Raw genomic sequence first — 13,466 nt, 5'->3', positions numbered from 1 at the left:
GTTATAAAGTCAGAATTGCGAGTTTATATCTCAGAATTGCGAGTTATAAAGTCAGAATTGCGAGTTTATATCTCCGAATTGCGAGTTTATATCTCAGAATTGCGAGTTATAAAGTCAGAATTGCGAGTTTATATCTCCGAATTGCGAGTTTATATCTCAGAATTGCGAGTTATAAAGTCAGAATTGCGAGTTTATATCTCAGAATTGCGAGTTATAAAGTCAGAATTGCGAGTTATAAAGTCAGAATTGCGAGTTTATATCTCCGAATTGCGAGTTTATATCTCAGAATTGCGAGTTTATATCTCAGAATTGCGAGTTATAAAGTCAGAATTGCGAGTTTATATCTCCGAATTGCGAGTTATAAAGTCAGAATTGCGAGTTTATATCTCCGAATTGCGAGTTTATATCTCAGAATTGCGAGTTATAAAGTCAGAATTGCGAGTTTATATCTCCGAATTGCGAGTTTATATCTCAGAATTGCGAGTTATAAAGTCAGAATTGCGAGTTTATATCTCCGAATTGCGAGTTATAAAGTCAGAATTGCGAGTTTATATCTCCGAATTGCGAGTTTATATCTCAGAATTGCGAGTTATAAAGTCAGAATTGCGAGTTATAAAGTCAGAATTGCGAGAAAAAAAGTCCGAATTGTGAGATAAAAAGTCGCAATTACCTTGTTTTATTTTTTATTCATTGGCGGAAACGGGCTTCCATATCTCTCTGACCCTTAGGTAAAAAAGAAATATAAAATTAAAAAAATTTAATTAAGTATAAAAATATCACCGAGAATGCTTGGTTGGTGCATTTCAAGCACACTGTCCACTGTACATATTTAACAAGTGTTCTTGTGTTACTGTGCTGGCATCTAACCTCAGTAGCTGTGCTATGTGAACACTGAAATACAAGCTTGATAAAGACATACTGCAAAGGAGCAAATGTTTGCAATGGCTGCTCTGAGAAAGGACTGACTCTTCTCACCTCTGGCACTGGACGGAGCCGAGCTGGTCACATTGGGAGAGGCCGAGTGATTGGAACTGAGACTTGAGGTAGACGGACTTGGCTGGAAAGAGAAGAAAAAAAACGTGAGAAACATAAGAAAGAGTCCACAGACTTCTGTATTTTGTTGTCGGTCTATAATACAGAGCTGTCCAAGGATATCAGGGACAAGATTGTAGACCCACACAAGGCTGGAATGGGCTACCAGGTTATACAATAATTATTTTGTCTGGGATATAAGAAAAAAAGCTAAATGATCTGTCCGTCCAGTCTATAATTCACACCTACAAATCCGATTCTCACAGTGAGAGAAAAGACAGAGAGAGACAGGAAGATTAAGCGGGGATGTGAGAGAGACAGATGAAAACATAAAGAGGGCAATTAGGAGAGAAAAAGAACAAGAGAGAAAAAGGGAGATTAGAAGGAAATATGAAAGACAGCGAGAAAACACAGAGTAGGTCGGTGTGTGTGCGTAAGTAGCTATCCAATGGCAGCCCAAGCACTCACCTGCATGTTGAAGACTTCATCTGAGCTCTCTGATTGGCCCGTGATGTTGCTCACTTCATTGGAGGCCTGCGACGACAGCGAGGATGAAGAGTAGCGGTTGACCGCTGGGTAGCTGAGGGGACTGAATAACATAATAAAAATGCAATTAGAAAGACTTTAACAAGTAGCATATTTATTTTATTTTAATGCTGTAATTTTCATGGTAAGAATAAAGTGACTAATACGAGTCATACAATTAAGAAAAAGCTATATGAGACATTTAAGATTAATACAAGAGAAAAATTCTAAAATACATTCAGGTGATACTTTGTTAAATCAGTTAAACCTATCTCTGAATAAAAATGCTGTCTATTAAGATGTAGCATAATATTTAGGTGAAAATTAGTATAGAATTGGCTATAAGATTAGTAAAGTTATCACTTTGACATCTTAGAAAAATATTAGCTCCTAATCAGCCAAAATGTTGATATTTGTTGCAATTGGCCAATAATAATCATTATTAATTGATCAATAAACTGACTTCTCAATGAATAATGAACATTTTCTGCTTTGAAATATTTTAAATGTATTTTGTGTAAATACTGTGTAAACAAAGGTTTAATTATAGCATATTTATCTTTGTCATTTTATAAAATATAAAACATTTAATTAATATTATAAAATATAAATTTGTCAATAATTAATTTAAATAAAATTAGATTAAATATAAATAATATAAAATATCTGAATAGCTATGAATATCTATGAATTGCTAAAGAAAATGACAAAATTATTATTATTATTGTTAAAAACAATATTCTTCATAAAAGTTTTGCTTTTTGTTGGTTTCGATTGCTCACTTGTAAGTCGCTTTGGATAAAAGTGTCTCCTAAATGTAAATGTAATATTCATGATCAATATTTTATCATTCATTATCAGTTCTACTACTACTACTACTACTACCATTACAACTACTACTACTAATAATAATAATAATACAACTGCTAATACTATTACTTATAATAATCATAAAACTAATCATCATCTTCGATCATAAATTAATTAAAAATCAATTAATTTTTGAGTCAGTGGGAAGAATGCAAGCATATAACGCTATCCTCAGAAAGTGAGAAAAATGTATTGCGTCCAATTCCTCATCCCCAACCCTACTTATATATATATATATATATATATACACTGTATATATGAACATTGTATCTTCTATTAGCTATCCTGCTCTCTAGATACAAGCACTAGCCACTGGAAAAACCCAAATTTCCGACTCAACCCCAAAAAGAGCTCCTCACCTGCGGCGTGACACCACACGCGCTCCTCCCTCTGTACTCATTATGTTGGGTGCTGAGTTTCTTCCGGCTCGAGGGCTTCCGTTGGTGAAGTGGATCGGACTGGCTCGCACATAGGCTGGAAACTCCTTCAGAGCGTGGGAAAGACAGAAGGATGAGTGCACGACGAACGGCTTGGGAAATCAGAAAGAATCTGACTGCTGACATGCACCTGTATGCCAAGGCTGGATTTCATCAGATGAAACTGATCCACCAGTTTCTTGTGCAAAGGCCGCATGTCCTGAGGAACGAACTTCTCATGCACCGTCAAACCAAACTCCAGTATGTGAGCCTGAAGGACAAAAAAATGTGCAATAGTCTTGACAATGCATTTTAACCTGAGTAATTAATTAAAACAGAATATTTAGTGGTAAATAATGTAGGTGAGAGACATGATTGTATCCACTGAGATTTGAATAAATCATGAAAAGTAGGCTATATATTATTAAGCAAAAACTTTTGCCCACCCACTTTTTTTGTTCTTTAAAATAATGCAAGAAATAAAGTATAAGCTGCAGTATACTGTAAATGTGGGACTCGATTTTGAAAAACAGCCTCAACTGCGAGAAAAACACTTAATTTGCAATTATTCGCAGTTATTAGAAATAAATGTCCAAACTGTGACAAAGTTGCTAATGTGAGATATACAGGTACATCTCAAAAAATTAGAATATTGTGAAAAAGTTGTGAAAAAAAAATTCTTTCGAAACTTATTTCAAAAAGTGATTCATTACATGTAGATTCGTTCCATAGTAAAACATTTTTAAAAAAAAATTTGTTTTAACTTTGATGATTAGAGCTCACAACTCAAAGTCAAGAATCCAGTATCTCAAAATATTATAATATTTCCTAAGATCAATAAAAAAAAAAGGATTTGCAAAACAGAAAAGTTCAAGTTATGTAAAGGTATGTTTAAAATGATGTTAATTTATGCACTCAGTACTTGGTCGGGGCACCTTTAGCACAAACTCCAGCATCAGTGAGGAATGGCATGGAAGCGATCAGCCTGAGGCACTATTGAGCCTTCAGCTCGTCTGTATTGTTGGATCAACTGTTTCTCATCTTTCTCTTGAAAACATCCCAGAGATTCCATATGGGGTTCAGGTCAGGCATGTTGGCTGGCAATCAAGCACCGTAATATCATGGTCAGCAAACCACTTGGAAGTGCTAAAGTCCTGCTGGAAAAGCAAATCAGCATCTCCATAAAGCTTGTCAGCAGATGGAAGCATAAAGTGCTCCAAAATCTCCTGGTAGATGGCTGCATTGACTCTGGACTTGATAAAACACAATGGACCAACACCAGCAGACGACACGGCACCTCAAATCATCACTGACTTCAGAAACTTCACACAATGACTTCAAGCAGCTTGGGCTCTGTGCCTCTCTCCAGTCTTCCTCCAGACCTTGATTTCCAAATTAAATGCAAAATTTACTTTTATCTGAAAAGAGGACTTTGGAACACTAAGCAACAGTCCAGTTCTTTTTCTCCGAAGCCCAGGTAAGATGCTTCTGTTGTTTCTGTTTCAGAAGTGGCTTGGTAGCCCTTTTGCTGAAGACGTCTGAGCTTGGTGACTCTTGATGCACTGACTCCAGCTTCAGTCCACTCCTTGTGAAGCTCTTCCAAGTGTTTGAATCGGCTTTACTTGACCGTATTCTCAAGCAATCCCTGTTGCTTGTGCACCTTTTCTTATCCAATTTCTTCCTTCCAGTCAACTTTGCATTTAATATGCTTTGATACAGCACTCTGTGAACAGCCACCACTTTCAGTAATGACCTTCTGTGACTTGCCCTCTTTGTGGAGGGTGTCAATGATTGTCTTTTGGACCGTTGCCAAGTCAGCTGTCTTCCCCATTAATGTGGTTTCAAAGAACAAGAGATACCCCAAATTTATACTGTAGGGATGGTCATTTATTGAAACTCAAATGTAAATATTCTAATATTTTGAGATACTGGATTTTTGACTTTCATGAGCTATAAGCTCTAATCATCAAAATTAAAACAAAAAAAAAACTTTTGAAATGTTTTACTTTACATGTAATGAATCTAGAATATATGAAATTTTCACTTTTTGAAAAAAGTTTTTCACGATATTCTAATTTTTGGAGATGCACCTGTATTACAGTGATAGACTGAATTATGAAAGATGGTTTCAAATACCAGAGTTGCTAAAAGAGAAAAAAAGTGTGTTATAATGTAAAAAACATCTGTCAAAATATGAAGACGCAAATAAGTGAAAGGCCTCAGTAATGAGAAACAATTCTCAAATGTGAAAAATAGTCGCAATTATCAGAAAAAAGTCATACTTATAAGAAATGAAGTTCAAATTGTGAAATACTATCAACAGCGTGAAATAAATCTCAAATATAAGAAATATAGTTGCAATTATCCCAAATAAGGCACAATCATAAAAATCAAGTTCAAACTGTGAAAGTCTCATTAGCGAGAAATAAGCCTCAAACATTAGAAATACAGTTGGAATTATAAGAAATGAAGCCAAAATTGTGAAATAGTTTCAATAGTGAGAAATAAGTCTCAAATGTCAGAAATAAAGTCGCAAATTATCAACAAAAAAGTTGCAATGTGTAAAACAATCGAAAATGAGCTGATAATGAACATTTTCTGCTTGCAGTTATTCAGCATGAATTTTATGTAAACAAAGATCTAACAAATCAAGAGTAATAAGATGAAAGATAGTTTATTAAAGCAGCAAACAGGATCCATTTTTATTTCATGTTGTCTTTTAAACAGCTCGCTTCATAATTAAATGATCAGCAAAATATTTTCTCCCCCTTCAGTCTTTAAAAGTTCACTTTCATGCTTGTAACTGGCTTATATCTATGGTTACAGTCTAGACAACAGCATCATGTGCTCGGCTCTGGAGATTTCCTGGTTACTAAGCAGCACGGGCACGAAGGGAAGAAGTGAGACCAACAGAAACCCAGCTTGTGCAGATCATAACGGCAAACGCCGGCAGAGAAACAGACATGAATGATGAGCGCAAAACATAAATGTGTGTAAAATCTGGTTTAGATTAGATTTGGTTTCTTGAGACAAACCTGCTCAAACATTAGTTCTCGAAGATGGCTGATTTTGTCTCCGTCTTCGGGGTGATTCATGATGTAGTCCTTCACAAAGAACGCCTGCAAGAAATAAAAGAGACACAAAATTACACTCCGTAACCACAATGCATTGTGCCTCGCCAGCCTCCACACCTTTTGTGGTGTAAGTTAGAATTTACCTTGACATCTTCAGCAAACAATATCATGCATAGTTTAGTCAAAACATGATTAACTTTCTGTTTTAAGGGACATGAAGTGCTGAAACCAAATAAAGTGCAAGAACGTGAGCTTAACATGCATGTTTTCAGATCTTCTAAGCTTAAGGGGAAGGAGAAAGAACAGACGGTGTATCTGTGTCCGATCTGTTCCAAGGACGATGGACTGGTATCGCCAAAGAAAGAGTGGGCGAGCTTCAGGAGGCAAAACTCTCAGACTTCAAAGATTCCAGCATGCAGATTTTTCCATTGCCTCGAATATGACATTTGGCCTGAACACCAGGCGAATGCTACCAGCAGATGCCCATTTAAACTGCAGCTGCACACTGCACCTGCACATCACTAAAACCACTCACAATCACAGTGAGTTTTAGCGACAAAGTGTCCAGAAGTCATTGATTTTGGCAACTTTATATTATATTATATTACTGTATATTATATTAAAAACAATGACCTTGTAGTGCCATACTCTACAATATCTTTTGAGAAACGTTTGTGAGCATTTAATGGAATAAAAATACCACTGACTTGCACTGAGCTACTACATTTAATTGCAGCTACCTGCTATGCCTGCAGATCGCAAGCAGTCGAATGCCCTTTGAATGTGATGAACTCCGGCACAATTACTTGAGTATTTGTGAATAATTTTCACAAGAATTTAAGGAATGGAATAAACATACCTCTGCCTTACTAAATGATATTCTCTCTGAACTTCTGGAGAAGACGCAACTATCAGGAAAGTCTGAAAATCGTTAGGCCGAGCCAATTAAAAGCGTGGGGCTTGCAAATGAGAGGAATTTCAGAGTTGAATTTCCTCGAGGGCTGACCTTAAAGCGCAGAAACGCGAGTAAATATTAACGCCAACAGCTGGAATGCTCAATAAACAACTAATTGGCAATGCTATCATGTTTGCACTCCAAATACATTAACTGCTGCTCATCCCAGACCTTCAGCCTGAGGACGCTCAGCCTACATGAACTGAATTTAGTGCAAATGTACATTCTGGAACATGTACAAACACAAACTTGCCTGTATACAGTCGACTCTCCTCTTTAAAGCTGCTCTCCAAGTCTATCAAGGTAAATACTGCAGTGACACTAAAGCGAGGTTGCTATGCAACAAGCACTCGTACGATATGGAAAGATCTGTTGTATTCGCTCAGAATATGACTTCTTTGAGATACTTTAGATTTTCCCAGAGTTTCACAAGGGGAATGATTCTTCTTTCAATGCTACTGTTTCTGTAGTTTATCGGCAGAGTGCACAGGGAAGTTACGGCCAAGATATTCTCTTTCGGACAGGCTAACCACGCATTAGAACTCCGAAGGTATCCCAGAATTCCCTTCGGCCATCTGAAGGTTCTGTGTTCTCTGGCAGAGGACACCGGGAGACAACCTTGAGAGAGTGTGTATACAGTTTTCAAACATGAGGTGGTCTTGCATCAGTGAGGACTTGGAATTCGTCTAATATACAACCTCCTGATAGCGAGCGAGACCTCCGTTGACAGCCGCGTCGATGACTCCATTGAGACACATGGTCAGAGGGTTGATGTTCTGCATCTGCCGGGTTTGACATTGCGTGATCAACGTCCGCAGTTGCAGGTTCTTGTTCTCGATGACCTCGATAGCGTTTTCCAGAGGACTCACCTCCACCTGGGGCCAAAAAAAAACAGTGAAGTTCGCCAACAAGCCAAAAACAATGGTTGAAAAAATCTTTCATTCATTATTTGGAGAACTTTAGAAAAACACCAAATTTAGTTTGTAAGCCTGAAACATACCTTATGCAAGCTTGGGAGTGTAAAAGATTCTAGCTTCAACTTCTAGCTTTTATTGCAATTCTTATTGTTTTTCTTTATTTTAATCCAATAACCAGTTTTTAAATGGGCTTTCTGACCAACACTACTGTTCAAAATTTAAGTCAATAAGATACTTTCAGCAAGGATGCATTAAATTAATGGGGAAGTATTCACATCTGCGACTGCATATAGTTTGTTTCTGACCTTAAATGAAGTTAATGCAAGTTAAATTAATGGCGGGTCTACCTACCAGCTCTTTCCTCTCCACTTCAAACCAGCGTGAGATGCCTGGGAGACTCTGAACAAGCGTTAACGTTGTTCTTTCTACCCACAGGCTCTGAAATTCAAAAGCAAATGCTCATTGACACACATCAGAGTTCAAACCGTTAGAGAAAGTCCAATAGATCCCATAAGGCAAAGCGGTTACAACATATTCAACGAACGAATGACTCTCCTCCTCCAGTATGTATAATACATATCATTTAATCTACTCTTTAAACAGCTCATTCTCAGAAACACAGTACGCTTATCAAGCCACACTGCTCCACATATTAAATTTCACATTCATAAATTCATTTCCCATCCAGCACAGCCTGAGAATTAACCCGAGCTGGCGCAGGTATAACGGAGGAAGCTCTGTAAGAACTTCAGATGCTTGATTGTGATATTCAAAACCACCTCAGTCCAATATAATTGTATCATCTGGATAGCGTCTCAGCTGAAGTTTACCTCTAAATGAGATTTTCAGACATTATTACTGGGCGGTAAGTGGACCGGGGTGGTGAGTACCCCCGGTGTCTCTGAAAATATAATATCTGGCAGGCTAAACAGTTTATTTCAAACACGGTAACCACCGGAGGTCGGGGAAATCTAACCCCCGCGGTGGATCGAATCCATGCCGAGGCTGTGATTGTCTATGCTGGATATATTGAGTGAGAGGGGAAGGGAAATTATATTTGGAAGGAGCGCTTCTCTCAGCCCCTAAAACTTTAATTAGCCTCTCTGGACCGAGGCTGTGAATAATGCAGCATGTGAGAGAACACCTGAGCTCTACACACACACACACAGGCCGGCAGACACTGGAAGTGAAGGAATGAATACACAAGAGAGAAGAAGAAGAGTGAAACACAGGAGATGAGAAAAAATGACATCAAAAGAACACCGAAAAATATGGAATAAAAAATCCTGTAATAAAAAAACTCACACATTATTTACTCACCCGCATTACTTTTTTCTACCGTCTACACTTTTTGAAGAATTTACTGGTCAGTTTTGATCCATACATTTTCAATGAACATGGTCAGGAGTCTTCAAGCTTCAAAATGGATGGTAAAGGCACTGTAAAGGCAGTTCATATGATTCGTGCACTAAATTATAAATCCTAAAAGGCATATGACAGCTTTTTTAAGAACCCGAATCGTCAGAATTCTGCCAGATTTACTGAATAGAAACTAAGTTGTTAGTTTAAGTTGTTAGTCACTGAATAACATTGAAGTTAGCTGACCAAATTTGTGACCAAATCATTCAATATTTTCATCCTTAGAAAGTTGTTTTTATTTTGGGATAAAGCAACTGCCAATTTAAATGAATCATTGATCCAATATACAAAACAGGTCTCAATGAATGAAAGCTGGAGTATTCTGATTCGTTCAAATACTGATTCAACAATACATGCTGCAGTTAACAGCAAATCAGAGGTCTGTTTATCACACAAACCCATCATATCACTTCAGAGGACTTGGAATATAGACATATGAACAACTTTCATGGTACCTTTATGGTGGTTTTGCATCTTATTTCGAGGCTTAGAAGCTCCAGTCTCCATAACAGAAATTGCATGGAAAACAGCAGCCAGCACATTCTTCAAAAAATCTCATTTTGTGTTTCACAGTAGAAAAACAGTATATACAGGTTTGGAATGATATAAAAGTAAATAAATGATGACAGAACTTCAATATCTGGCCAAACAATTCATTTAAGAGTACGCTCATGGCTCACCTTAAATTCGTTTTCTTTGTCTTTGGTGCCCTTGTGAAACGGGCGGTCGTAGCGAAATCTCCAGATGTGGTTAACCTTATAGAAGCTCTTGATGTTGTCGGGGACGCCGTCACGCTGCAGGACGTCCTGGCTGTCTGGGATTGGTGTGACAGCATAGATCTGAAGATCTGCATGAAGGTTCGTCAAGGAACATGCAATATGTGTTGCTCGAGCACAAACGCATTTGAATAACTTCTTGAGCAACTAAAAGTAATGTTTACTTTATTAATATAAAATTAATAATTGTATTTAAATAATTCATTATATTATTTTATATTACATTACATAAGTGTTTAACAACAAATTTTGCATTGGTATCCCCTACTTCACTCCCAGCCCAAATGCAGACAGTACAGTTGGAAATCATCCTCCGCAAATGTTTAAATAACCAACATCTCGTGCCTCACAGACGTGATTTCTCATCAGCATAAATATGAATAGAGCAGGGAAGACGTCCAGGAAGGCCAATGATTAATCACCGGCTTGGATAACAAAACGCTGTGCTCACGTAGTTTGACCGGCCCTGTCTGCTCTAATTGTGCTGAAGAGGACGTCACATATTCACCGAGCGCCTGGCCTCCAGGTACATGTCTCATCAATTGAACAAACGCTCTCCTGTGACCCACCGTCTCCACGCTTGATATGCGTTCTGAGAGGGAGGGGATTGATTTTCAGCCATATGGGCGTGTATTTAAAGCGGGCAGCTCTCGCCTTGTACTTGTTCTGAAAAACCTTGCTGTAGTAAGGCCTTCACACATCTCTCACTACACACTGACACTGTATAGAGCATACATAAGATCAGTTTTGTGCATAAAAAAAGTGGCTTCTGGCAAGTTTTTACTTTTAAAAATGGTAAAACTCTTATCAGCAATGTGATATTGAGAATTATTACAAACTTTCTCTACATGAAATCTAATTTACATAAGGTAGGGTGTCACATTTACATACAAATGCTAATTTAATCCACACCGAACGAAACTCAATCAATTTTGATATAAACTGCTTAAATTAGCAGGATTCTGCCAGATTTACTGAGTGGAAACATCTGTGTTGCACACTTTATACTGTTAGGGATTAGTTCAAATGTGTAACTCTTAGTATGAGAAATAGTAACACATGCATGAAATGCATATTTGCTGCTAATAGTAAAATTAGTAAATCAGTTAGTTAGGGCAAACTGTCATGATTTAAAGGAACTAGGACAATAACTACACAATGCAAGAGAACAGCTCTTCAGAAAAAAAAAAAATGTGCAAGTATAAGACTCTCTAGTGTGCATGTGTGTGTGTTCGGAAAAGAGAAGAGATGTCTGGAGGATACATTGGGCTTCGGCCTGGTAGATGGTCTGGTCAGGCTGGTTGGCGTGTTGCATTGCAATGGCATAAGGGAACTCATTGAGCATGCGCTGCTGGAATGCCTCCAGACGCTCGTAGTCATGACCACGGCACACAAACTCCTTATTCTGTACAACACACACACATATACACACATTCTGGTTAATACTGACACCAAGTGGACTTCAGAGATACTGACAGTGACATCTGTTATGCTGCAGGATGTCAGGATGACACATACCCGTAGAAAGAAGGGGAACTTCTTGCCGTAGAAGCCCACTCGAAAGAACTCTGGCTCCAGACGCTGTTGGTCCATTATTTTATCATAAAACGAAGCTTCCATCATCTGCAATTTGCAGTCATATGATAAGCAGAAAATACAGTTCATACAGTTTTTTCAGTTATAGGGGCCATATTGTACACATTTGATGTATTTAATCAACTAAAAGTTAAAAGTTTCTTGCACTGAAAAAATAAAGTTTTAGATGAGCTATATTCTCTGACCATTTTTTTTTTTTTGTACCTTCTAGAGCTACGTAAATGACCTCTTTTATGATTGTGAACCAAAAAATGTAAGTGTGCACACCATAGCTACAGAAATAGAACCATATTTATTTATGCTCTCACCACAGGTGATGTTAGCTCAAAATATCACCTGTGGTGAGAACATAAATAAATATGGTTCTATTTCTGGAGCTATGGTGTGCCCACGTTCATTTTTTGTTTCATAGTCGTGTGAGGTGGAGCACCCACACTGAGCTTTTTGCCTATTGGATGTGCGCTCTTGGAGTTTTTTTTTTCTCTCTCTTATGATTAACCAACATTTTTTGCATGTGAAATGATCAACAATGCAATTAGGGGTTGATATTTACTGTGAATGTAGGTAATCTATAATGAGACTCTGTTTTCCATGTGATTCTGTTAATAACTGACTTAATGCAAACAACTGTCTTATTACATAAAGAATTTCAACTCACCCTCATTTTGCTGAGGTTTCTGTAGTCATAGTAGGATTCATACTGGTCTGCTAACTCTCTGCACAGGATGATGCCGTTCTCCCAACACTACAGGGGTAGAGAGGGGTATTTTAATTCAAATGCAGTTTCATAACTCACCAGTAGGAGCCACTAGAGCACCATCAATACTTTAAGAACTAAGGACATAGTCAAGCATGCAAGATTTGGAGGGATCAAATGCAAAAGATGGTGTGAGGAAATTTGGCTGATCTTAATTCAATATCTGGTCAAAAATAAATAAATAAATAAAATAAAATAAAAAATAAATAAAATAAAATGCAGATTATATTTTTCTACAAAATATATATTTATATATACAATATATATATAAATGTATTCTTGCAATCTTAACATTGAAAAAGAACTGCTACTTTTGTTTTAATTATTGAAATTAAAAATATACATTAAAATAAATAATTAAAATCAAAATCAAATCAAATAATACAATTTTCCTACAAAGTATATATTTATATGAATTTTCTTTTAATGGCTAAAAACTTAAAAATATAAATTATAATAAATAAGAATATTTGTAGCAAAATATAAACTGGTTTTTATTATCTAAAATCTTGAGTTGAAAATGCACTACATATTTTCTTACTACGTGTTTAGTTTGTAATGTACTAATAAATGTCATGATTCAATGTTTTTTGTGTTCGCTCTTGCTTTCAACTGCAATATTTCATATTGTCTAAAAAAAATTGTCCATGACATTTGTCGCACATCCACGTATTGTTCTTATGCACAGCATTCATTATGAGGAAGCATTTCAGTCCTTTTGCTTCCTAAATCTACCAGCACAACAGATGGCTTCAGCCGTGTGGAGAGCAGACAACAAACGCACTGATTTTTATTCTCATCAAGTGATTAGGTGATTGAGGTTACAGATTATGTAAATGCCATTTAGTTCTGAAGGACAACTACTCGAAATACAATCAAGCACTGATAATTGAATAGCAGGCTGAGAGGAGCCACGTGATGAGAAAGGAAAGAAACCCACATATTTTGATGTCCACATATTCATTTAATTACAGCAGCTATAGCATTTCTGTCCTAAAGAAATGGCCAAATATTAAAGATTAAGTGGATATTTGAATTAAATGGTGCTTGGTCAATATTAGTTTAGATAAAAACAATCGTCAGGCCGTCGGCGCCCCCTGCAGGTCTTTGTTGTAATGCGTAATGTACA

The 13,466-nt window shown here is 37.0% G+C and overlaps 1 protein-coding gene across 1 annotated transcript in view; it reads right to left on the bottom strand.

The window, feature by feature from the left end:
• Nucleotides 1-13,466, bottom strand: part of LOC306861583 (dedicator of cytokinesis protein 4-like) — a 103,249-nt gene that overhangs the window by 14,875 nt on the left and 74,908 nt on the right. Inside the window, exons 37-47 of the mRNA XM_079403947.1 lie at nucleotides 12,239-12,325; nucleotides 11,503-11,607; nucleotides 11,248-11,389; nucleotides 9,889-10,055; nucleotides 8,141-8,227; nucleotides 7,571-7,747; nucleotides 5,879-5,962; nucleotides 2,995-3,114; nucleotides 2,787-2,911; nucleotides 1,501-1,621; nucleotides 976-1,057 (exon numbers count right to left, since the gene is read on the bottom strand). Of these exons, the coding sequence (XP_079260073.1) occupies nucleotides 976-1,057; nucleotides 1,501-1,621; nucleotides 2,787-2,911; nucleotides 2,995-3,114; nucleotides 5,879-5,962; nucleotides 7,571-7,747; nucleotides 8,141-8,227; nucleotides 9,889-10,055; nucleotides 11,248-11,389; nucleotides 11,503-11,607; nucleotides 12,239-12,325 (1,297 nt within the window). The remainder of the gene's footprint in view (nucleotides 1-975; nucleotides 1,058-1,500; nucleotides 1,622-2,786; nucleotides 2,912-2,994; nucleotides 3,115-5,878; nucleotides 5,963-7,570; nucleotides 7,748-8,140; nucleotides 8,228-9,888; nucleotides 10,056-11,247; nucleotides 11,390-11,502; nucleotides 11,608-12,238; nucleotides 12,326-13,466) is intronic.

This window comes from Barbus barbus, assembly GCF_936440315.1.
Source record: "Barbus barbus genome assembly, chromosome: 42".
NCBI lineage: Eukaryota > Metazoa > Chordata > Actinopteri > Cypriniformes > Cyprinidae > Barbus > Barbus barbus.
This window is presented reverse-complemented; position numbering and strand designations above follow the sequence as displayed.